Source organism: Scophthalmus maximus, chromosome 8 (genome assembly GCF_022379125.1).
Source record: "Scophthalmus maximus strain ysfricsl-2021 chromosome 8, ASM2237912v1, whole genome shotgun sequence".
Taxonomy (NCBI): Eukaryota; Metazoa; Chordata; class Actinopteri; order Pleuronectiformes; family Scophthalmidae; genus Scophthalmus; species Scophthalmus maximus.
The window spans coordinates 8,841,357-8,868,323 of record NC_061522.1 but is presented as its reverse complement, the minus strand read 5'-3'; the positions used below and the strand labels follow the sequence as shown (position 1 = coordinate 8,868,323).

Below are 26,967 nucleotides of genomic sequence, written 5' to 3'. Positions count from 1 at the left end.
GCTGGGCTTTTTTTGCTCTGTTGGACGGCACCACGGACGCCTTGCCTTTCAGCACCTCTGCCGTCAATCCCCCTCCTTTCCCTCAAGCGCCCTCGCCTGCTCTTGGCGACTCCTTTTGCTGGTGAGGCCGGTGTGTCTCACAGATTACAGAGCTCCGGTCGCTCAGGTAACAAGAGTCACTAATCTGGCTGGGGTTGAATTACGTATAATTGCCTCGGCACTGTGATTGATTTCAGCCCTGGAAAGGAAAAGACGACGGCACCCCCCCCTCCAAAAAAACACCCCCCACCTCCCTCCCTGCTTGCCCGCCTGCCTGCCTCTCTCCAGTGCTCACGAGCGGCAGCCAAGACTCTCCATCTAGTAGGAGGCAGGAGGCTTTGAAGAGATCAAAGCCAAGGCCGGGAGCAGTTGCGCGCCCTGGGAATACGGGAGAGAGGCTTTCTGCTCCTCAGCCCTATTTTCTAGCGTCATGTCGGATTGCAGCTGTATTGCATTTCGCCAGTTTTCTTAATGCTCTTGGTTTTGACTTTGACATCAGTGATCCCCCTCGGTTTCTTCAAAAACAAGGGGGGAGGAGAAAAAAAAGAAAGTGAACGAGGGAGGGAGGGAGAAAGAGAGAGAGGGGGGGGGGGGGAGAGAAGGAAGGAAAGAAAAGAGAGAGGGGGAAAAGAGATCTACAGACTGATTTTTATTTTCACAACTCCATAATTGGCCAGTTCAAAGGAGAGGAGGGCAGAATGTAGCATTTGTTTTCAATTCTGCAGCCGATATGAAAGGAGCGACAAACTTTTATTGGTTTCCCAAAAATTAAAGACAGGCAGCTTTTTTCACAGTCAAAGAACAGGGTGTTTTTTATGGCCGGGACCACACAAAATGAACTGATAGCAGAGCCCTCCTCTTTGTCCTCCCACAGAAAAATTCAACAGCGTGGCGTAGCCGTTACTCACACACCCATGCATGTGTGTGTGCGCACGCACGTGCGAGTCTGCGTCTCATATCCGCCTGGTGTTGGAAATAGTTAGACGGAGAGAAAGTGGTTTGATGTGTAGAGCGAAAAACACAAAAGGAGGCATGAAGAGAGAGTGCAAGCTATATCCATCTATTCATTTAACAGCTTGGCTAATAAAGCCTGGTGGCGAGAAGGCACCCTTTGTACTGTAACTATGCGGGCCTTATACCAACCTCCTACACTGGGGACCATTAATATTTCAGCGCTGTCAGATCCACATTGCATGTGAGCCTCTTTAGCACTCGCACCCACAGCCGAAAGAAATAATGAGCTTCTGAAAAATATGAAACAGCAAAGAGAAGGAGGGAGGGCGAGAGAGCACCAGATACTGACCAACTTCATACAACAGAGCGGCTATTGATCATAGCTCCATTTCTTAGCTGGACAAAGTGAGCGCTGTTTGAGCTTCTCTGAAGTCTGGATACAGCCGGCAGGATTTGCACCCATGTTTCACTCCTGTGGTCCTATTGTTCCCCTTGCTGCAGTTAACTAGCTGGAACACTGCTCGCCTCTATATAGACCTACGAGCTGTCAGGATGAAGTCAATAAAGCTATTCATGTTTTTACTAATTTTACAGCTATATCAGGGAACAGCGAGGTACTGTGATCGAGCTTTGGGGACTACTGTCAAGCTTCAACCGCGGCTCAACCGACTCAACCGGCTCAATTTAGTGAAACTTGTGCTGTAGGAGATTATTTTACATATTTTACATAACAAACAATGAAGACAGAAACTAGGTTTGAAGTTTCATTTTAAATTGTATCAGTTTTGGGGCTCGTTCGGCCGCAGTTTCCCCGACTCCAAAGTCAACGCCTTAACCAAGAGACAACCACTTCACCCACAGTCTAATTATGCACAGTCATAACAACGGCGAGCATGGCGACAACAGTTACACAACAAATTGACAAAAACACTCCGCTCATGCACATGCCCCCTCAAGTCTCCATTTCTGATGCAGCCTTACAGGAAGTCCACACCCAGGGCCATTCAAACAGATTTGGGCATAAGGGACAACCTTGGTGAGGCTTTCCACTGACCCCTGGAGATCAGTGGCAGGCTGCTGGTGAAGAGTGAAGCCCCCTGAGCAGGTGTTGTGGGGACCCGAGCATGGAAGCCTGACTGGCTGGCTCCAGGCAGCACTGCTTGATTGGTTAAGCTTCCTCCAATTCAGTGGGAGGATGGGGAGCGAAGAAAAGTGTCATCATTTATGAGCGCTGCGCTTTGAGCAGTAACATGCCCAAAATAAACACCAACAGTGGTTAAGTGTGTGCCTGCATGTCACAGCCATGACACTCCCAATTGGCTTCGCACGGGCACGTGTAGAACACGCACATTTTCAGCACTTTGAAGGTTTTCATCGTTGTCTACAGCTATCCTTTCATCTCCATCACTCACCTCTAATTGGTATCAAACAGAAAGAAAATCGGGTTTCTGATTACATCGACTGCAAACTTTGTTTTTCTATTTTTTATAAAATGACACTGCCTAACATAATTAAATCAAAAGAAAAAGAAAAGGAAAAGGAAAAGAAACACTTTTACACTGAAATCAAATCCCAATCAAGTCAGCATGAACTCACACTACCAGGAAAACTAAATCACCCTTGACCTTGCACTGGGATTTGTAAACTACGCATATCTCTTGGTGCAAACAGAGAATCACTCTGCTCAGCTCCATTTAAAAAAATTTTAAAAGAAAGAAAAAAGACATGAAACACATTGATAAGGCGATTGCAACCATATGGCGCGATTAGCAACATGCATATGGAGTGAATGTGTCAACCGGCATCACCAGACAGCGGAGGACAAGAAGAAACCTTGGTGTTAATGGCGCTGTTTATAAAACAACAAGACCCCGCGGCACTACAAAGAGCCAGAGACGCCAAGTGTTTCTTCTGTGTGAGGTCTCCGGCGATGTCCTTCATGTGTACACACACACACACACACACACACACACACACACACACACACACACACACACACACACACACACACACACCACACACACACACACACACACACACACACACGCACACACACACACACACACACACACACACACACACACACACACACACACATTTCACCGTTTGATGGAGCAGCACAGCAGATGACATCAATGTCAGAGTGACACTTTGAAACATATGCTGCCTGACTAAAGAAAGTTATGAATTTAGCATATATGGCATATAATCTGCCAATTACTTTACATACTATAACTGTATTTTTAGGCTAAAATATACATACAGACTTCACAGTGCTGGAGACTACTTATAGAAAATTAAATGAGCTGACAATGTGATTATCACATGGAGTCCAGCTGCTTAAAGGCAAAATGATACATTCAATTCCAAAAAACTTCACACAGCATATCCACCCTGTTGTGAGAAGAAGAAGAAAAAAAACTTCCATCTAGAACATTATGTGTGTACATGGAAGGCTGCTGGTAAATGCAGTGTTCTCTTTAACAGGGATCTTCCACGGTAGTGCTGGGGGCATGAGCTCAGGACACACATGGCACTGAGGGACACCAGAGCGGTCCTACCAAATCCCGTTAGGTAAGCCTGGGTTAGTGATTCCACGCTGCGAGACACTGGCTAGCACATCCGTCACGTTCCCACTACATCAAAGAAAAGTGCAGCACTACCCCCCCAACACACACACACACACACACACACACACACACACACAAACCCTCTTCCTTGCCGTGAGGATCTGCAACTGAGGGTCCAAAGGGGGAAAAAAAAGAGTGCACAGCAAAAGAGAGGGAGCATTCTAAACTCCCCCTGCCGCAGCAGCTAAACTAAAAGGAAAATTTAAAAAAAGCAGCAATACTATCGCTATCCGTTCAAGCTGTTGCCCATGACCATAAGATCACCAACACATCTTCACAGTCAGGTGAGAACCCTTCTACTCTTATCTCTCAGAACCAGGAACAACCTGCAGTTGTGTTTTTATCTAGTCAACGATGCATTCATGACTTTATTCAAAGGTTTATTCAGGGGTTGTAGGGTTTTTTAAACCTTTGGAGGAACACGTAAAACAAGATTTTTGCAGTTTTAACTTAAGGGTGCGAGAACAGCAACACAGCAACGCGCTCTGAAAATAGATTTTAGGTCATTTAAAAATACGTTCTGCTCATCCAATGCATCGTTGATCTTTATTTAGAAACTGTCATTTCCAAATTCTGACTTGCCTAAGAAGCTGACATATCATTTATTGGGACAATAAGACAAAGCTCATCAAAGCAGTGAAGTTTTATTCTACTACACATCAGACCTGGAGTGATGACATCCCAAGTGCTTTGAAAATCAAACTTCACGACCGCCGTGGGACGTATTATGATAATTCTGACCAAAAGTGTCAAACTAAGTTTATAACATGTACAGTGTATATTTAAGCTGGGTTTCTACATGGCTCTGAACATCTCCACATATGGTGGAATGACAATTTCACAAAGCTGTACATATCTTATAAATTAATTCTGAATCAGACTAAAATAGAAATACATACGTTTAGTTGAGTGCTGCAAATAAACAGAAGTTCACTTGTAAAAATGTACATATTTGCATTGTAAGAAAAACCAGTGCTCGCTCAGTAAACCCCTGACCTTTCACTGTGTCATCAATATGAATGCCCCCCCAAAAAAAGAATAATCCTGACCAATCAGTGAGCTCATATTTATTCGCTTTCACAGATGGTACCGGGCTCTCTCCTATGCAGACAGATTTCCATCCGACCTGTGACAAGTCTGGCCAATCACAGCCATTTACATAAAATGGGAGCGATGACTGACAGAGGAGCGCCACTTGATCATTTCCATTAACAACCAAGATGGCTGCCGCGAATGTGGGAGAAGAAGTCTATTGAATTTGCTTTTGCTACAGTTTCAAGACACAATGGACAATACTTTTTTTAGAGAGAAGAACAAACAAACGGCACTTAGAGCATTAACGGCCACACCTTTCATTACTCTAATTGGTTGTAGGTCAATCCATTTGTGTACATAGACATTTCAGTCTGTAAACATTGAAAACATCCCTCAGAAATTAAAAATGAGACCCATTTGTAAAATCCAGTTGGTTTGGCGATGCCAGGCTAAATAATTAAACCACTAAATTACATATAACTTGGCACCAGTTCCAACAAACCTGAAGCCAAAAGGGGGCACATCATATAAAAATGAAATGGTCTTTGCTCTCACTGAATGTGTATCCTGCAGACTCTGCATCCTAAAAACAGCTGTAGGTTTAAAACCAATGACAGTGACTCTTTGAAGTGGTCAACTTTGTTTTAAATCCACATTAACCGTACAGTAAATGAAACGGAACACCACCAGGCATCTTGACACCAAAAATCTCAGCTCTTGGGGGCGGAGGTGACCTATCAGGCTAGAAGCACTCAAATCTGCTGACAATCAGCAACTCCCAACAGCTCCATCATGGCTGGATGGCATGTGCGGGAATGTCATGGTCAATGGAAATCAATCTAAACTACTGGGATTGGGGAGGGGGCGGTGGTGGGGCTCGGCGATGGAAGAGAATGAAAGGGAGAATGTGCCTTTGATCTCAGTGAAAACCGATCCCAGGCCTGCAGATACTGTGGCTGCGATGGCCGGCAGCGGAGGCAGCAATCTGACATCAGTGAGAAAGCCAGGGGACTCATGTTCCATGATCCTTCCACCAAGCCACGGCTTTTTTTATTGGATAAGTGAGAAAAACGTATATAAAATGACTACCATTTTATTGAAGACAGAGTGAGGGGGAAAATTGGGTGAAAAAAAAAAACAGCCATGGTAAATGAAATGAAAGCAGGGCTTTAAAAGTTTTGGCAGCGAATACGCCGCCTAACTGCCTGGCCTAATTCATCTGCAGTGAGGGGTAATTTCCTCTCATACAGTCAGCTGGTCTCCATACAGAACTCTCTACGAATATATGTTTTAAGCGTGTGTGATAGAATAATTGATCAAAATGGACCAGAAAACATGCCATAAAAAGGGAATTTAGAAAGCGTTCATAACCCGCACTTCACAAACTATTCTATTTGTAAACTGACAAGGGTGAAACATGTGGTAATCGGGATCACGTCTTCTCCATAGTGTCACATGCCTCCACCCTCTGCAACGAGGTAGAGGGGAAGCAATGCAATTTTAACATCATTCCGTGATAGGGGTTGCGTATGAATGAAGATCCTTTACACACAGCATGTGGTATCTGCCCCCGACAATCACATCTGCCTCCGAAAGCCGATTATTACACAGAACTCACATTTTAAAACTTTACCCTGATGAAACTCATTTATATGCACCGCAAAAGCACAAACAACCCAGGGCTTTTGCTTTCTCTGCCCCATGTGTGAGTGTTTCCTGTACGGACGCACCAAAATCGTAGCCAGACCGAGGCCGGTTGTCTTCCCAAGTGTGACACCAGAGACACCGACAAAACAGGATTAGGGTGGACAGCTGCTGGTGTGCCCTGCGTTTTATGTCTGTCTTGAGAGGAGAAATTTGCAAACGGGACAGACACAGGAAGCCGCCAGTGAGAGACCTGCAGCTGGCCTGAAATTAATACCGTTTCAGGGACGATTTCTCCGACAACATACACCGCCACCCCTGGACAACACAAACTACACACTCTCTCTGAGACGTGATGTTGTCTTAAGGCCTCCTCAGTCATGCCAGGCTTAGTCGAGGGCTTACTTGGGTCACTAAGACATGCATCATCTAAGATTTTAACAAGATGAGAAATACTTTTTTCATCTCGTGCTAATCTACTGGAAAATAAGGCATTTAGTTTGCATATGGTTCTGAAAGGGAGTGTTAACGACGCTGGAACAAGGTGGCAAATAATGTACAGAGATGCCACACAACAACAACAACAACACAAATAATTGTTTAATTTATAATATGTGATAAGTTTTCACTTTGTTACCAGAGGGTAAAATATTTTCATCAAAATCAATACTTAAATTTTACAGTGGTAGCAGCAGCTGATTAGTCAATTCATTGTTTGGTCTATTAAATCTTGGGAAATTGTCAAGCACATATCACAGCATTTTGCAGCACCAAAGCGACATTGCATTGGAAAAGGAGATATTCGAGCAAACTTTCCCATTTGAGAAGCTCAAAACAGAGAATGTTTGTGTTTTTTAATGAATTAGCAACAAAATCCACTATGAAAATTATGACTCGAGATAGATTCCGAGTTTGCAATACATTGTAATATTTATTTATTACATATTTTATATTTAAGTAATGAGCTGTGTATTGTAATTACATTTTAAAGTATTGTGACTCTTTAATGAAATTCAATGTGCATTTTTTTGTGATTTCCGGTCGAGTCAGTGTGCAGGTAAATCAACAAGTTGCCTCCTCAGTCGTCATGGTTACAGTGCCAGATAATGTGGCATTTCTGTATGAGAAAGGTTACAGACAACTTTTGAAATCCACCTTCAGTTGTCTTTTACACCTTAATGGTGACAAACTTCGGATTTAACCTGAGCATGTGAAGCGTGAAGATAAATCTCCGCTGTCAAGCTTCATACTACATGTTTGTTTGTACTTTCCATTCCTCAACCACGTGTTGATGAACAAAGCGCATTCATCGTTTCAGAACAGCACTTTCAGCATCACTTTTCCATCTTTTGCTGCAGTTAAATAAAAACCTCTTACCTTTTACTCCCCCCCCAAAAAAATTATAATTTATATTGAAAAATGATTACAGTCATTTTTGTCAGCCGGGAATTTTCTATTTTATTCTACTATATACACACATTTCATCCTTGCCACAAAAAATATAAAAGCTTTATACCTCTAACTAAGATGCAGAGAGGATCAGATGTTTCTCTAATTCTTGTTTTGATTCACTAAGGCAAATATTTTTTGACAGTCTCAGTCCCAGTTCTGCGGTTGTGGCTATACCAGCAGCATTTTCATACAAGTTAAACGGATGCACAGGTAAAAAAGAAAAAAAAGAAGAGTTGGTACTGACCGTTCTGGGCATGGGCGGCGAGAGGGAGCCATTGCTCATGTAGGAGTCATTGTTCATGTTAGTCATCATGATGTAGCCTGGGTAGCCCGTGTACGGATGGCCTTTGCTGTACATGTCGTGATGCTTTCCTGAAAACAAATTGTTTGGGGAAAAATAGGGGTCAGCGTTCTGTGTGTGTTTGCATCCGGCCCAGAGATGCATAAAGAAAATACACAAGGATCAAAAAATCTGAGGATTCTTCATTTAGCATCAAATTCTCTCTATATTTGAGTTTTACACACGATCAAATCTTAAAAATGCTAAATGTGTTTTATTCAATAAACGAAAGAGGCAATAATGACAGAGCCGAACACAAACATCTGCCTCTGCCTGTTTTGATGCTGTAATGGTATCGCTTTCTATTGCTTTAACCCGTGCCCTATTTTCCCTCAGCCTTTTGTTTGTGCCCTTTCTTCCCGTCTTGGAGAGGAGGGTCGCATTATACAGAGGAACAATGGAGCCCCTCTGTGCCAATTAGCACCAATTAGAAGAACATACAGACTGTGTCAAAACAGGAGACGCCCCAACTGTTCCTCTATGCCTTTGACCTGAGAGGGGGAGCTTTTGTGCAAGAGGCCTCAACAAAACGCCACTCGCCACTCAACTGCGCGCTGCGCAATAAGGCCGGGGGTTTGGGGGTATACAGCCTGATGGCAACATGGATCTTGTCGTGAAGAAAGCCAGTGTTTGATTTGAGGGGATCCTATTCATGAGTAAAATGGGAACAAAGAGGAGACACACGCCAAAGCTCTATAAATGATGACCCGCAGCAGCGGGGTCAGACTACAATAGCCAGAGAGCAATGAGCCCCGAGCGGCAGCAACATGTTGCATGTGACCGTGCAACCGGAGAACTGGTGCATGTGTGGAAAGAGTCAATCGGTGGGTAATTGCATAATAAGAAACACAGGAGCCAGAGAGAAATGCAATTTGGAACCATCTTCAATTGCAGGCGTTTGCCAGAGTTGCTATAATGATCATTCCCAAATTAAAACATGCCAGGAAAAAAAGGAGCATAATCCTTCTCCTTTGACATCAAGTATTCTTTGTCCCTTCCCCCTCATTTCTGCAGGCACCCTCATCTCTGAGGTAGGTTACAGGTAGCTGTGGCCATGATGGTAAAGCATGTCCTGACTAGACTTGGATCAGAGATTATCTGACTGGGAGCAGCAGAAACGGGGGTCCTCTGATAACAACGGGACCAACAGTGTGTCTGATCACTTCTGTGTGGGGAAACCGACGTGGTGCTTTTCACACACTCGTCCTCAACTTCTTCCGGCGGTTTATTCTGAAAGTGCCTTTTTTTTTATTGCGGCTAAATGGCAAACTGGCTCTCCTACAAAGCATGCTGGCTTTTAACGAGCTCTTGCTTAAGGCTGTGTCACTTACCATCATCCGGATGGTCTCTGTGTTTTTCGTGATATGAATCTTGCGGTACTTGGGACTGTCTAGCTGCCTGTTAACAAGAAAACACAGAAAAAATGAAATGTTGATGAATCAATTATAGTGGGAGGGCCTTCAAAGGCAGTTACACACACACACACACACACACACACACACACACACACAGAAAGACATGGTGGATACGGTCAGACGCCCACAAACACTACTGAGGCAAATACCTTCCCTTTGCTTGACACACACACGCGCGCACACACACACACACACACACACACACACACACACACACACACACACACACACACACACACACACACACACACACACACACACACACACACACACACACACACACACAATCCATAGAGGGGTGATGGAGCAGCCTGCATCAAAGCTTCAAAAGAACCACTTAATTAAGCTTCATGTCCTTAAGGATTAAACAAATTAACTTGTTTTCACTACCATAGGTCCACTCTGGTTTTCATCTCTCAGTTTAAGGCTCCTCCTAAATTCAAAATAAATAAGAGTGTGTATTTGCATTATAAATCAAAAGCCTGTGTGGATAATGTTTCTGACAGCATTTGCCTTAAAATAGAAAATAAATGAATAAAAAAATCCCCGATACTTCACTTATCCATTTTCTTTTCTCTTTTTAAATCAGAGCTGGGGAGAGGAGCTTTTTTTTTTTTTTTTTTGGAAGTTCAGACCCCTCAGGATGGCTTCAAGCTGAGCGAGGGAAGTTCGCTGGTTTCCTAATTAACATTCAGCCTCGGTCTCGTGCATCTCTAGGACATTTGGTGGTGAATGTGTACCGTCTTGTTCGAGATGTGCCAAAAATGTCATTATCACTGCAATTCATGAAAAAAATGAAAAAAATAACAGTCAACCAACTTTTATAATGTGGAAGCTGCAGCCTTTGTCCTGAGGTCAGGAGAAATAAATACTCTGTGCCTTTGTGCGTAGTAATAAAAATCCAATCATTCAAGTACATAATGTAAAGCAGGAGAGTAATAATTTTCCAAACATTAAAAATTCATCATTATTAATTCCCCCATTGAGATTCTATACGCATTTACATACAAAATGAATTCAACAGATTTATAAGTTTTAAGAATTTTCTTCTGATAAACTCATCCTGCCTCTTAATATTCTTTCTAAACTGATCAGTGAGGACAAATGTTTTTATTATATTCCTCTGGTCTAAAAGATATCAAATTATTTATTGGCTCCAGTAAAAACAGATGACCATGATAATAATATTTGGAATTAGCATGGGAGGGGGGGAAAATCAAAGATCACATCCCAATGACAAAATATTTGGAAGCATAATTTCATTTAGGTTCCAGTTTATATGCTTTGATCTTTCAAGTAAATTAATAATCTTGTTTGTTAATAGGTTTTAGGCCATGTTGAGCTAAACGGATTCATGTGCTGGTGTTTACAGCTGCGGAGCCTTATAGTGTACCAGAGCAAATGCAGCTTTTAGCCTACGTTTCACAGGAAGCACACAAGGCCACGATTCTTACATCCAAAAATATATTTACTTTATTTTTAAAACCAAATTTCACAATGATGTCATGAAATATAACTGATAAGGATTAATAAATTTAGGCCTCAGACAGGAGGAGACTTTTGAGTATTGAGGATGGTGGCGTTCAGAGGAGCATCTTCAGAGTCTGCAGACGAGTTAGTGGCATCGCAGAAGCTAAATTAAATTAAATTCACACAGCAACTCATCTCATTCGTTATCTAATCAGAGACTAATCTGGATGATAAAAGTGCATAAAATACATAATAAAACTAGGTGGACGTCATACGGCCCCTGAAGACATTATAGCGCCTATAATGTTAAATTCCCCATTAGGTGCAGATTATTCCTCTTTTTGCCTACACATCATCCAGGTAAACGCCTTCATATCAAAGTAGTGAGAATTAAATTGGAAACTGTTGTTTTTTGTTTTTTTTTAAGGATTAAAACATCTTTGTTTACAGGCTGATGTGGGAGTGTTTCTCCTCCTCTGTGATGGAGCTCAGAGTTGGTACACCTTGCTCCAGTCCTCATCATTCACAGGTGAAAACGCGCGCGCGCGCACACACACACACACACACGCGCGCACGCTACTCACGTCGTGGCTGTTGCTGTTGGGGCTGCTCTCCGACTCGTTGACCAGCGACGACTTGATGTCGGCCAGGTCGCCCTCCTCCTCCGAGTGGCTGAGCTCGGCGAAGATCTGCTCCTTCTGCGGGTCTCCCTCGTCCTTGAACGGGATCATTTCGTCCGTCGCGCACAGCTCCGGGTCCCCGCCGCCGCCGCCTGATAACTGTGGCATGTTCGGAATAGTTTTGGGGGGGGGTTGTTTTTTTTTGGTTAGTATTTCTTTCTTCTTACTTCAAAGAGAAAAGCCGAACACACGCACGCACGCGCCACGACTATCCGAAACTACAGAGGGGGGAACTCCCACTTTAAACCCCCAGTAACCGAACACGTCCCCCTCCTCCTCCTCCTCCTCCTCCTCTTCCTCCTCCTCCTCCTCTTCCTCCGTTCAACCGGAGCGTCGCAACAACCGGGAGTCGGGCGGAGAGGAAGCGGCGTGTTTCTAACGAAGCAACAGGAGCAGAGAGGCTGCTGTCGGCGTCCCTCCTTCTTCTTCTTCTCCTCCTCCTCCTCCTCCTTCTTCTTCTTCTTCTTCTCCTCCTCTTCCTCCTTCGTCTTCTTCTTCTTCCACGAGTGTTTGACCTAAGCGGACCCGGAGAGCGTGGCGTGTGAAGGGCCGCGGTGAGAGTCCGGCGCACGCCTCAATGTCATGAGGGGAGAAGGAAGAGAAAGAAGGAGAAAAAAAAAAAAACGAGGGAGACGAAACCACGAGTTAGAATCTCATCACTGGCAACACGCGCGCAAGTGACGACGGAGGGTTCCGGCCCCGGAGTTCGGCAACAAACGAGTCAATGTCGTAGGCGAGAAAAAAGAAACCAAAAAAAAAAAATGATTTTTCAAAAAGTGTGAGAAGATATTTCCTCGGGCGGGTCCAAGCCGGGTCTTCCCCTAAAAAGAAAAGTGTGCGAGGCTACCGACACTCACACGCCGCGTGGTGGAGGCGAGACGCTCACTGGATGAGGAGGATGAGGAGGATGATGATGACGAGCATCTGGAGCAGAACGCACAGTTGTTGTTGTTGTTGTTGTTGTTGTTGTTGTTGTTTTCTGGGACACTTCTAGACTGGAGGAGCGTGGGCAAAGCAGCGTTCATGCCGAAAAATACATCCTCAGAGCGAGGTGTGATGATGAGGAGGGATGAAGGCAAGAGTCACCAAACACAGTCAACTCCCCCCCCCCCCCCCCACACGCCAAAGGGAGGAAAAAAAAAACCACAAGCCGAGAAGATGTAGGGAGGAACGACGCCGTGGACCGACTTCCCCACTGCTCCCGCACTGCTGCTTCCACGGTGTAATGTAACCGAGTGTGTCTGTGTGTGTTGGTAATGTAGCTGTACTCCCTCCTCCCTCTCTCTCTCTCTCTCTCTCCCTCTCTCTCCCTCCTCTCGGTCACTGGAAGGGAAGGAGAGATGAAAGGGAAGCCGAGGCTCTTGATTGACACTCCTCCCGAGACGGAGATTTATACACGGCTCACAACAAATGGGCAGACAGGAGGAGAAGAAGAGGAGGAGGAGGAGGAAGAGGAGGACGAACACACGCACCGTGCGCGATGCGTTGAAACAATCACTGCAAATACGAATGGTAATAGAAATAGACACGACCGAGATTTGTTAGGAGAAAGAAAGAAAAAACAAAAAATGACATTGACGTTATGTGAGGCCACAGAAAAACAAGAAAACACTCTTGGGTCGTTTTTTTTTTTACATTTCCCCCCTACACGAGGGTCATATATATTTATTATGGTCTTCATTTTTCATATTTATGTAGCCTATTATTTATTTTGGCAATATTTGAGGCGAAGGGCTGTGTCTGCTTTTATTTACCCTTTAAAGTGCTTGTGTTTATAATTGAGCCTATGAAGAGCTTTCAATGTTTTCGAACAATATTTGCAAATATTAAATTTACGTTATTGCTATTCAGCAAAAAAGTAAATAAAAATAAAACAATGTAGCCTTGACGTGTCAAATTGATAACACGTGTTGTATTGGGCTAACGAAATAACAGAACAGGCCTCGAAACTTTTGCATCTCAGCGACCCTTTAAAACCATATAATCTGATCTGGTCCACTATTCTTTATATGAAAAATTGTATGCTATGAAACATTTGATCAGATGTTATGTTTATAGTCAGCAGCACACATCTGTACCTACAAATAAAATAGAGGGCGTCAATTATTTTTATTTAATTTTTTGGAGGAGGGGGGGGGTGAAAAAGCAAAGATACACTGATAAAATAAATAAAGGATTGAAAAAGTATGGAAGAACAGGCCACAAAACCAAAAAATGAAGAAAAACTAATATTTCATGAAAAAAAATTACAGGCGAAAAGAAAAAGGAAAATAAACAACACAAAATGTGAGAAGAAGAAGAAGAAAAAAGAAAAAAAAAAAGCATAATGGAAGTGGCGTGTGCTTTTCCGCGTCCGTCTGAGCGGCGAGAGATTGCGTGAGAATCAAAGTTGGGATGGAGAGGCAGATCTTTATAGAGCGCGGAGGTGGGGCTGGGGGGGCGGAGCCGCGGCTCCCTTTGATCTGGCGGCGGCGGGCTCTTTCATCCCGGACTCCCCCCCCCCCCCCCCCCCCACCCTTCTCCCCGCTTCCCCCAGCACCCCCCCCCCCCCCTCCCTCTCCCTCGCCTTTGTATGACTAAATTTGGTCCGAGTGTGGAGCCGGGCCAACATCTCCACGTGTGCGTTCATCCCAGCTGAGCGACAGAGAGGGAGGGAGAGAGAGAGAGAAGGGGGTTCTCTTCCGGGTAAGGAGACGGCGAGAGAGAGAGAGAAAAAAAGAAAAAAGATCAAAAGCTTTGGGGTTTTGGAAGCGGAGTGCGGATTCAAAAGAGCCGCGACTGGCTGCATTCCAGGGTGCAGCGGAAAGCGCGCGCGCGCGCGCCCACTTAACGACGAGTGCGCCCGCCGGAGCACGCGTGCACGCGAGATACAAGCGCCAACACGCGCGCGGCACCGAAAAGAGAGAGAGAGAGCTAATTAAAAAAAATTTCACACCGGCAAAATGGGAACAAACAAACCTTTCATTTATTAAAAAAAAAAAACACAACCTTTAACATCATACTTAATGTTTCCAGCCAAAAAGAAAATAAAGTGTACAAGGTGTAAACTCCGGCTGTTTTCCTTCCCCACTCGTTATACTTCATTACGGGCTTCTTTAATTTAATTAGCCGCCATTTTTTTTTCTGGCACAATTTGAAATGATGCTACCTATACACGCGCCGCCACCCTAAAACCACGCTATTGGGGAACAACCTGGTGTTCTTTAAATGTTTTTCTTCCATGGCTTTTCCAGCATTCACCTTGGATATGGTTGTGAATCATAAAATTAGGAGAAAAGGGAAATCAGGGGTATTAAGGCCCTGTGAGGATACTAAAAAAGAGACAGCGCGGGCCTGCAGGGCCCGGGATAAGAGGTGAAGAGATCCAAACTCTGGGAAATGAAACAGATTAAACATACCACAGGATTTATTGGCATTGTGATACATTAAAAAATACATCATATCAGACTTTGTTAGGGATATCAGTCTTAATCCTAATTTACTGTTTGGGGACGCGGGGACTAGAGGTCCCCTTTAAAAACTCAGAAACATACTCACACTCATTGATTGAATAAATGACACATGGTCAGGTTCTCTAAAAAACCATCTTATTGATCTAATCAATCAAAATTGTTTCTGTTTTTTCATCCGCTACATCTGCGATTGGTGCTGATGGGACTTTACCAAACTAAATTTTTTTCTTTATCAAAGGCCAGAAGCCATTATATATTATCCAAATCATGAAAAACGCCACAGGATTTACAAACACTGACTTTTTGGCAAGCAACAATAATTTATTTTGATCATAGACCATGTAAGGACACAAAGTATTTCCTCACTGGTGTTTTTTTTAGCTTAGAATAAGCACTTCATATAAGTGATCAGGTTCTCTTACCTGCCATGTTGCACTGCTACGTTTCTACAGTAGCCTGGAGTGGACAAACCAAACACAGGCTTAGAGGGCCTTCCACGTTTTGAACGTAAACTGAAGGCCAAGTCATGTAAAGGGAGGGATGAGGGGAGGGGTATTCAATTGTTTTCAATCTGTAACCTTACAGTTAGATGTCACTAAATCCTACACACTAAAATCTTAAGCGGAAAATGGGAGATTTTGCAGTTAACAATTTATTTATTATCAATTGCCCTAAATACATCAACAAAACACGAGCGTTAATCAAGTTTGAATCAGGCGTTTTATGTGTGACCAAGGAAATATTGCAATTCATTTTCAAATAACTGAACAATTGATCCATAAAATAAGACAATGCATTTTTTGAAGAAGCAGACAAGGGAGCGGCGCACAAGAAATCATAAGATACAGATGGATAACACTATTCAAGATGCAAATAAGAAAAAACTGAAATATTGAATCATGGTATTGACTCAATTCGTAGCATATTATTGCACACAGTTTTGACATTTTTGCTACATGCAGCCCTCTAAAGGAATAAGAAAATATAGAACTGTTAGTGTATTAATTTCATTTTTGTTTCATGCATGGAAACTTTCCAAAAAATAACCAAAAAAGTTTGCTGGAATTTCATATTACTGTCTTGAAAGTTGAAGTAAAGTTTGTCTGATTGAGTGATTCATTATTTAACACAGCAGAGTGCGTGGTGAGAGACCACTGTGGAGAAGTCCTGTCTTCCTGATTAGAAGGCCTGTGAGGAGGGGTCATTTGTTCACCAGGACGCTACGCTGAGATCCACATTTCCCTGACTAATGTAGATTTTCTTTTTTCACTTATTTAATGAGCACTGTTTGCGGCAGCAGAATGTACGTACGTACATCAGTAACGAGCCAGCAGAGATAAAGATGGAGCTTTTGTTCGCCGTGTAACGATTCCAGTTTGGCGACTTGACGACAAGACAACAAACGGCAGCCTTTCTAATGAAGCCCCTGTCAGGGCCACCTCACACACTTTCTCTTGACATCAAAATGCATTATATTCTCCAGCGAGGCTCCGCGTATCACAGCCCTGGCTGTTAAGATAACCAGGAAAGTTGGTGTGGAGAGAAAAAGGGAGAGAAGGAAGGAGGGGAGGGAGAAAAAAGAAAAAACAGAGCTACATTAGCATTTCTCTCCTAATGAGTTCATAAGAGTGACCCCTCTGGATCTCACATGAAAAGGAAGATTTCCTGCTGCGCTGTGACCTGAATTCAGTTGTCTCTCACTTTAGATACTACATTTTGCATGTTGTGTAAGGAAGGAATATATCTACACACAGGGCATAATTTATCACCAGCAGACCAGCAGTCAAGTCTGAAGCAGGGAATAAATATATAAATGGTTCACACGTTGTGATGAGATACAAAGTGTTGATGAACATAACGCATATCTAGCATATTTTGTTTCATAGGATGTTTTTTTTGTTTTTTTATCCCTCTCCTATAAAATTGGGAGATGAAATCTGTTTAGCAGACAATATGAATTGTGTCAAACAAAATGCTCTTTGTTGGTACAACATTCAGTCAAGGTCCTCTTTAGATCTATTATTGTCTCGTCTTTTATCCGTTCTATTTTCATTGCAATGCATATTACTTCAAACAGAAATTACCCTAATTATCTCCAGTCCGCTTATTGTGCCGTGCGTGTGTGTGTGTGTGTGTGTGTGTGTGTGCGCGCGCTACAGTGTCTCCGTATGTGGTATCAGTCTGTTCAATATCAGTTCCTAAATTCACTTGCCAGGTGAGTTTGGAGGAGGAATCCAAACTCGGCTGTCGATTCCACCTGCTAGTCATTCATAACAACTTCCTTGATGTAGAAATTATAGCCCTGGCACTCGCAGACATCTCCCAAGAAAACGGCAGGAAACAAACATCAAATTAAGATGAAAAGAGCTTGCAATTAAAAAGCCAAGAAAAGACACCATCTATCAAACGTGTAAATCAAAAACGGGGGAGGTCTGAGGTGAGTGATTATTTGTGCTGCTCTTTGATTGGTAGACGGTGAGTCACCCCCTCGGAGGGGGCTGTCTTGGGGGGGTAAGGTGAAGGAAGAGTGGGGAAGACGAGTGATCCGCTGATTTATGGCAACACTGTCAGGAGGCTGTCTCAGACAAGCTGTCATTAAAATTAAATTATCTCCTTGATGGAAAAGGAGGGGAATTTGTCGTGCCATGTATGTATTTTGGATGTGTACAATTTGGAAAGGAGAGGCTTGAGGATAGAAAAGAAGAGCAATAAATCCAATAGCTCAGGCGAGGAGGCAGCTCGCAGCTGCCAGAGCCGCGTGCTAGGAGCTCTGTGATGCAGCACGGCTGTGTTTCTGAGCTAAATGCTAACAATTCTTACAATAACAATGCCAATATGCTGATGTTTAACAGGTATGGTGTTTACCATGTTCCCCATTCAAGCTTAGCACTAAACACAAAGTAGAGCTGAGGCTAATAAGAATGTCACATGTCACAGGCATAAGCTAATAAAACAAAATATTGGACGGATTCAATATTTGACCTGAGCTGAATAAAAAGTTCAGATATCACCAAAGTAGCTACAAGTTATCCTCATGAATGTACGTGCCAAAGTTTTACTCAAAACATAAAATAATGTTCGCAGTAGAGGTGGAGTCATGAGGATTCAGCATCTGGGAACCACAAACATCTGTACAAGAATTTATGGTACCTTTTTTTGACTTTTTACCTGATGACTTAATGTTTTTCCAACAGGAAAATTCAAGGGATCATAAAGATTCATCTTCTTGGGACGATGAGTTTCCATGCAATCTTTGATGGCAATCCACCCATTAGTTAAATTAAGTGATGGAATGAACGGCAGAAGCTGTTTTCAGACATGAACATGAAAATGTCCGGAAAATGACGTCCGGACCTCTTTCCGGAGTTTCCCTTTCACATCTGACAAACGCAGCGCGCGGTTGCCCCGAGTCAGACGCATTCGAGGCAACAGGAACATTTACTTGAAAAACAAGTTTCCTCAGGAGGATCCACTCCTCCACCCACTGTGCAGATTACCAAATCCAATCAGGAGACTCCTCTACTGTCTTTCTCGCGAAGAAATGGAGTGATTCATGCCGAACGGCACCTGACTCCGCCCTTCTCCCTCCACTTGTCTGCGATGCTGACAGCAGAGAGAGACGCACTCAGAAAGCTCCTCGGAGAAAGACAGAGAGTTTGGGACCACTTTTCCCCCTGAGACTTAGCTCACACTCACGGGCGAGGCGGTATTCATTTACAGTCTCCAAGCTTCAAAAACCAGAATGCTTGCATGGCGCCATCATCGCTACACAACATTGGACCAACATGCACATGCAGACAAGGTGTCCACGTCTCCGCTGACTTTTCCTCGCCGTCAGTTAAGTGCACATGCACCGATTCTCACTGGTGCTGCATCGCCGCAGACGAAAAATAAAAAAAATTCCTCTGGAGCATATAATATCATGGCAGGCATTCGTTCTCATCTGTGTGTGCACAGGCAGCCCCTGTCGCGCTGTCACTCCTGAAGACTAATGGGCAGATTAACACTTGGCTGAATTTAGGTGCCCTGAGGGAAAGCGACAGTGAGGGTGTTTACATAAAAACTTCACCCAGCTGGGACAGCCACCATCTCTGCAGCGAACAGGAATTTATGGAAATCTGCTGAGCTTGCCTATTGCCTATTACAGGTTTCTACTGTTGATGGAGGTGGTCGTTTAACTCTGTGTGCTGTGCGACTGATTTGAAATGACCACAGCTCACAATGCAACACAAAGGTTATTGAGATACTAACAGAACATTTAAAAAAAAAAGCACTACTGCAGTTTCTGTCCTCTTCTAAGTGAAAGTTTAGACGTATTTCCTACAGTTACTCTGCGGGAAGTGGCAAGGTCTCCACTAGTGTAATTGATCAGGTTAGAGGCTCCTTTTTATTGCACAGGGACCACATATGTCCGGAGGCCGGCCCAGCTCCACCACCAGCCGTCCTCCACTGTGCGCCGTTGCCTTGTGTGGTACATTCTTCGGGTGCAAAGGGGAAGCGGCCCAGTCCTCTCACTGCACACGGCCACTCCTTTCATCCCACTGTGTTATTGGAGAAAGCATTGAACACTGCGTCAGGCCCTGCTGTGCTGGGGTCGGGGTCAGGGATGACCTGCTAAGAGGTCGCGGGGCCCCCATCCAGTCTGTAATCAAGCACACAGCACACCTCACTGACCCCAATCCTCCGTCTGCGCCTGTCGCCCGGCCTCCATCCGCCTCGGCTGCCTGAGATCAAACACGTAGCGGCCGTACCTCTGGCCCTGTGTTATCAGCCTGGGTGTCTCATCACATCAACACACAGGGCTAAACAGTAAACACAGCCAGCCTGGTTTGACTCTCACTGTGTGTGTGTGTGTGTGTGTGTGTGTGTGTGTGTGTGTGTGTGTGTGTGTGTGTGTGTGTGTGTGTGTGTGTGTGTGTGTGTGTGTGTGTGTGTTGTATTTTCAGTAACCAAGTGTGTGCATTAAGGTTAGGCTCAGCTGTTTTGTTATTTATTGGCATTTTATCAATTCTGATTTAAAATGTGTTTCTGCTCATCTTACTGTTTGCGATCGTTTCCATTTAGTTCGAGTTGAGAGCAGAACGGCAAAAACATGTCAAAACACTTATTTTCAGCAACTTTAACGTGCAATATCTGCTGACAGGTGGGGGTTTTTTGTGGTCTCTTAGCAGCGGCTGTAAAACGGAATCAGAGCAAAGTCACGAGTAGACTACGACTATTTAAGGGTCGTTCAGATTGCGCGTCCTTTGCGCACACAGATGAGACGCGTGTCACTTGCGTTACACAAACGTTAGCGATGCTGTCCCAGTGTACATTCATTGTGACATGCGTCTAAGGTCTCCATTGAATTTTTCAATTTCGTCAAAAAGGTAAAAATGTTCCCCCCCTTCACTTGAGAATGTTGAGGGACAGCTGAGGACGGCCTGTGTACAGAGCCCAAGCAAGCAATACTTAACCAGGCTGGTGGCTGATAGTAACTGTTAAAACCACTGGAGTGTGACACTTACTCGCGCTGATTGATTTGTTCTAGTCTCGCAGAGGAAATGTCCACAATTCCCGGGAGTTGTTACTAGAGAGGAAAGCATTTCCAGACACAGGGAAACATGCTGCCAATTTGACAGGTTTAGTTAGGCACCTTGGCTCCGCTCCTTTGTTGTATTTAAAAAAGCATCAAATGAGTGTTTTTTAGGCAGGCTGTGTTTGACTCTCTCAGAGTGGGGAAACAACTCATTTCTTTCCTTTGTCTAAGGGTTTTCCCTCCGCGTCTCCCAACAAGAAGAAATTGTTGCAAATGAGTCATTTCTTCTTGGCAGGCCTCGGGCAAAAGAAAGAATGAAAGAAAAAGAATGGTTTGTGTTCTTGAGGAGACAAAAACGATTTTTACTCATCCCGTCACTGCTTTAATTACTTCTGGTAAAAGTGGTGATTACCGATACCCATATTCACTGTGTGTAATATCTTAAATTATATCTTTGAAGATTGTATTTTTCTTAAACACGGTGATGCTTTGCAGTATGAGCAGTCACCAATTTGAGAAGTCCTGTCTGGATTGTGTGAGTAAGTGTGACGCAAGTTTAAAGAGATTTCGGAAAAAGTGTGTATTTGGTGTATATGTTTGTGTGCATGCATGACTTTGTGCGTTGGTTAATGAGTGTGTAATGGTTCTTGTCGGTCTGGGAGGGGATATCAAAGGCAGACCTCATCTCTCAGCAACCAACCTTCATTTCTGAGCTGAAAAACTCATCTTTTCCCCAAGCAGTTCCTTTAAACTCCAACATGTGGTTGCAGGTATTATTTCTGAAGTGCGATATATATATATATATATATATATATGTATATATAACTACAAGGAACCTGTGATGTAGTGTCTACTGTTAAGGTACAGCCCTGTTTTGTTCTTGTTGCTCATTTCATTAAAAGCAGCAATATGCAGCCAGGAGACTGTTTGAACTCTTGGCCTCGGTCTCGCCCAAGTCGCAGCCCCGTTTTAGCCAAATTTGAGACAGTAAAATCCCAGAGGATGTATAGTGAAGTAGTGTGCCAAAATCCTCGTCGCCCTGCCTCGCCCTGCCATCTGCTTCATAAAGTGTAGTCACGAAAAGGCCTGCGAGAGTGGGATGTAGTGCCACCACACCTTACACCCTGGCCAAAGGGCCAGTAAACATTGCTCTGTGAACATTCGCACTATTTTTCCAAATTAAAACAGATAGAATATATGGAGAGGGTATCTCATTCAGGGTGCGGTGGCCTATACTGCCCTTGTTGATTTTTCCAGTGTTTGTGCCTTCCCACTACTGTTGATGCCATTTGCCCTCCTCTGATTCACTTGACTTGCCCTGGCTTTGACTTAGAGCGATGTTCAAAAACAAGCCTCCCTTGAGCATTCATCTGTTTTCATCTCCATCCAGTTTTGCTGCTGCCTAAATGTTTGATATGTCTGCGAATGCCAGCGTTGTTGGGGTCACTTTTTTTTTAAGGCACCGCACTGCCAGACGTAAAGACAAAGAGGCCTATGGGGGCGAGAGAGAAACCCCCAGATAATGATTTAATAGAGGCTAATCCTCCAGAGATTACATGCAAAATGTTCACACATTTCCATGGATCCTCCCACCGCACATAAAACATGTGAGCGTTTCCTCTCTTTGTCGACCGCCACTGCTCCAGGTTCAGACTTAAAAGGCATTCCCAAGCACTTCATCAAGCCTTTGAGCCTCGTTTTTATTATTCCTTATGCTTTAATCCAACAAATTCAAAGACTGTTCTCATGCTATTAGAATTCCCCAGGTCCATGATAAAACCAGTGATACAGAAAAGTCCAGCTCCTCTACAAATCTATAAAAGGGGAAAGATGTGCAATGCTTATACAGTTAATAAAAGTCATTGCAGACATGAGCCATCTACAGTTTCTGTAAAAATGAGTCTCTACTTTGCTTCTATCACAAGTACTCAAAAGCTAAATAACGTTCATCCTGGTATGTAAAGGTACAGTGCAACATTTTATATTTGCGAGCAGAGAGTTATGAGAGAAAGTTGATAAGAATCAACCAGGAAGCAAATGCGGGCGACTGCGTCATTGTTTCCAAACATCCCTGGAGTTTTCAAACTAAAATGGTGCCAGCAGCGTTTCCAAACTCTTCAGTGTTGGAGACTAGAAGTATTGTGGACGGCAGGCCTAGACGTGGCAGCAGGGATTCATTTTAAAACTAACACTATTAGTGTGGATGTAGCCTTAGAGAGACTGTAACATCCAGTCAGGGAAGCGTTTTGCCAAGATTTCACATTCATCTTGCGAATCACGGACACAATGTTGACCTCTGTGATCCCCATCACGCATTGATGGAGTAACATAACACATGATACGGAGAAAAACATGTTCATGCTCCTCAGAAAAAGTAACCATGAATTTAATGAAGTCACTGGCCAGAATGGAGATGTTATTAGTTATAGTCTACAGCAAACACTATAACAATGCCGGACAGTGTTAGCTACCCAGCATGTGAGTTGGAGCAGTGAATATCTGTTTCAGGCGCCCTGAGTGCTGCTTTGCTCCGGCGCTTTAGAAAATCCGGTCAGAGGGGATCAGGCTGGATCGTGGTGGGTGAAAATGGAATTAATATTGGTCAGAAAAGAAAAAGCGTTTCTTCTCAGCGATATGAGAAGTGATTAAAGAAGAAGAACAAACAAAAAAAGATGTGTATTGTTCCTGTTTGAGGATGAGCGAGTGAAGAGAGGGGAATTCTTTGTTCTTGCAATTAAGAGTAATGTAGTGATGTCTCTGACAAAAAAAGAACATCAGCATCTCAGCAGATGCCGTAATCAAGACAAGGAGTGAAACTCCTCCAGAAAGTCCAATTAAAACACCTTTTTGATGTATAATTAAAATTGGTTAATATATAATATAACATTCCAGTTGAGCATTACAATTTCATGAGGCAAAAAATTGAATCCTCTGACTCTAAATTCCTTCAAGATCATCTCAAGCAAAGGAAGAGAAACATAAAATATAAAATGTTTACATAAAGCTTTTGTACGTCTTGATGATGAACTTCATGAACATTAGGTCATTTGCACTGATGATTAAAGTACAACACTAGCTCCAAAACTCCTCCCACTAAAAGTGATTGAATGTTTATGGACAAAACTGTTCTTGGGAGAGTAAGACAGCTACAATGAATGAATCCAATCATATGGCACACATGACACAAGAACTGTGTGAAAGATGCTCCTCAAAAACAAAGCCCCTCCACCCAGCCCTCCTTTTTTTGAGCAGATGACACTGCCTTAGCATACATTACACGAGCATATTATCGTAACTAATCACACTATTTGTGGGCCTGATTGCAGTGTTGCTTAAGACGGGTTGAGCAGGGGTTTCCTTTGTGCCAGAGCTAATGATGTCCCTTTGTGATAGGGTTGGGTGTGAGGGTTGAGGACACTGGTATAGACTCCGAAGAGCCGCTGTGTGGGTCTTAGTGTGACTGGCAGCTGCAGTAATCCGCCCTTTGTGTCTTCAACAGGGCCCCACTGAGCTCCCCTGACAGGGACCGATGTTCCCAACTCCACCAGGCAGCCCAGATGGGCCGAGTGACACGGAGGGAGAGAGGGAGGGGAGGGAGACGGGGGGAGACGGAGGGAGACGGAGGGAGACGAGGGAGTAAGAAAGTCAGAAAGGAGAAAGAGGGAAGTGAAAGGAAAGAAAGCGTAGGATCAAAAAATGGGGTGGAAAAGGGGAAAATCTGAACAAGAGAGCGTAGAGTGTCTGTTCCTGAAAGCCTCGTGACAGGATGGGCTCAGTGGCCTCGTATCAGAGCGGGATTGTTTGCCCTGCATTTGTTTCTTGTTCCTTTGCGGTCACCCTGAAGTATGCCTGAGTGAGTCCCCTGATTGGTGGAGGCATTCGAGGGTGCAGCACAATTAAAACCCATGGTTGTACATGACAACAGCAATACACACACTCTTTCTTTTCCCCCTCTTTCTGTCACACATCCCTTCTGTGTTCATTTACATTAAACAGTCTTGTCATGGCATTTGACAAGACTAGTTTTTCGGGGGGTTTTCTGTCGCCGCTTGCGGTTTGTGTTTGTCTCGTCTCATTACTCTCCGTGATGTGGCGTGTGGATTTCCACCATGGCGTCACATGCGTAATCTATAAGGGAAGGCTTGCACCCTAAACTCCTGTAACACTTATGTCACAAGCAGAACACGCATACAAACCATCAAAAAAATGCTGAAAAATGCCCTTCACCAATGTCCCACAACCTATGGCGGTGTCTTTAAATTTGAGTTTTATCTGTCCAGCACATCTTCACATTTGAGAAGCTGGAACCAGACAGGGCTTAGGGTATTTTTTGCCCAACAAATGACTCAACAAACAAACGTTTTACTTATCATCAAAATACTTGGCAATGTATGACTTATTAATTGACTAATCCTTTCAGCTCTTGATTATTCCAAGTTATAGAAAAAAGCACACTTTTATTTAATGGAATGAGTATATTTTGCTGTAGTGTTACATATATAGTATATTAACATTTTTGCAAAGACGAATGACACCATAGGATAGAACCAACCTTCCCATGTTAAAAAAAAATATATATATATATATTCTTTATTCTGTATACTTACTGATGGTTTCCTGACCAACGCTCCAGTCTTGTAAGAAACCTCACAGGTATCGTTGTATCTATAAGCAGAGGAAGAAAAGAAACAATACATAAATATATAATAAATACTATTGTAATATTGAACATTTAGGGAGTAAAGCGATAGAGGTATTTGTGCCAGATAAAACAAACTCATCTGTTTATAACTGATTTTACTGCTGTATTCTCACATTCTCAGAAATTTACGGGGGGGAAAGTTCCTGAAAATGTCCGAAGCAACATTTGCGGACATTCGCGTTCTCACGTACAGCTGCTCTGGAAAAGTTTAGGAAAATGAAAGCAGCTTAAGTGCACGTCTGAAAGCAGCTTATGAAGTTTGAGTTGTCTCTCAAGAAATTCTTAGTGAGTCACTCAGCTGAGTGCCATAACAGATGTGATCATCGTGACATAGAAAAGAATTTGTTTCAGAGTATCAAAAGTATTATAAAAACTGATGAATCCCCTGTAGGTGTTCTCAGAAAATCTAGTCAAAGACAGAAGGATGGATCTTTTAATTTTAATAATTTAAAGAAGGAAAATATCAATGATTTAAGAAGGTTACTGAAGTTTCTTTGTATAATTAAAGTAAAATTTCTTCTTTTTTTTGTCATGTGTGTTGGTTGGTTATGACTTGCAACACTCAGTCATACTGTATTTGCAGAATCAGTCACTAAGGACTCATCCCACAGCGTCCGTTTGGTCAAAATCATATGAGACCGTTCCAACTGACAATCAATAAGTGGTGTAAAGATGTTGGTCAGCAGGCAGCGAGCAGAGTCAACGCTGAGTTCAAATAAACCTCCCAGTGGAAACAACAATTTCCTACAGGCTTAAAAACTAACCCATACCCACACTATGATATTATCTGCTCTTACTGCAACTGAGACAATAGGTCTTTGATTTTAGTGTGAATGAGCTCCACACTTGGGACATCAAACAGTCCATAAAGCATTGGGGATTTGAGAGTGATAGAAACCCCATTGATCTTCTGCTTTCTTATTAATTTATATTTAACCGTTGGCTTGGCACCAAAAAAGATTGTGTTTATGGCCTCCTAAAATCCATCATTAATTTCTTACTGCTAAACCCAGGACAAACAATGTGGCAAATAATGTTAATCGCAGATGAAAGAGCGTGATTTTACCATTGACATTTCCTCAAACAGCACTGTATTTACCCCGGCTCCCACAACAAGCTGTTGAGCCTTAAAGTCTTGGTACCACACTGCAAGTAGAAGAAGTAATTGTCTATGCTGAATTGCATGAGCACAGACGCGAACTTCCTCAGATGTGTTTGGAGACTCATTTGGAAACAGATACAGCAAACGGCTTTAGTGAAGGGAGCCCTGTGTTCCGTGGACCGCGATCTATGGCGACAAAAAGGGGACATAAAGCTATTCCCCGTACCGTAAACCATCAAATTTTAATACATGTTAGGTTAAGGTTAGCCTGGGACCCAGACAAATTCTGGGAGCTCGTTTCATTTGCTCTGCCGGACTACGGTCTGGATCCCCCCCATTGGAAAGTGATTTTCCCTCAGGCAGAAAACTTGCCTGTCCAATCACAACTGATTATCTGATAATGGGCGGGGTTTATACCACGACACGGAGAGAAGTGACCTTTGCTAACAACCAAGGATGCTGCTGATGAACGAGCATTTGACTAAAAGTACTGCAGTATCTCTGCACGCTCTAGTCTGTTGACAGTTTTGCCTC

At 43.3% G+C, this 26,967-nt stretch overlaps 1 protein-coding gene across 7 annotated transcripts in view; it reads right to left on the bottom strand.

Annotated features, from left to right (window-relative positions):
* The window catches only part of lef1 (lymphoid enhancer-binding factor 1), a 91,196-nt gene that overhangs the window by 29,504 nt on the left and 34,725 nt on the right, over positions 1–26,967 (bottom strand). For all 7 annotated transcript variants that reach the window (XM_035635932.2, XM_035635929.2, XM_035635931.2 and 4 more), the window contains 4 exons: positions 25,237–25,294; positions 11,564–11,758; positions 9,426–9,492; positions 7,999–8,126 (listed from right to left, as the gene is read on the bottom strand). In XM_035635932.2, coding sequence (XP_035491825.1) covers positions 7,999–8,126; positions 9,426–9,492; positions 11,564–11,758; positions 25,237–25,294 — 448 coding nt within the window. The remainder of the gene's footprint in view (positions 1–7,998; positions 8,127–9,425; positions 9,493–11,563; positions 11,759–25,236; positions 25,295–26,967) is intronic.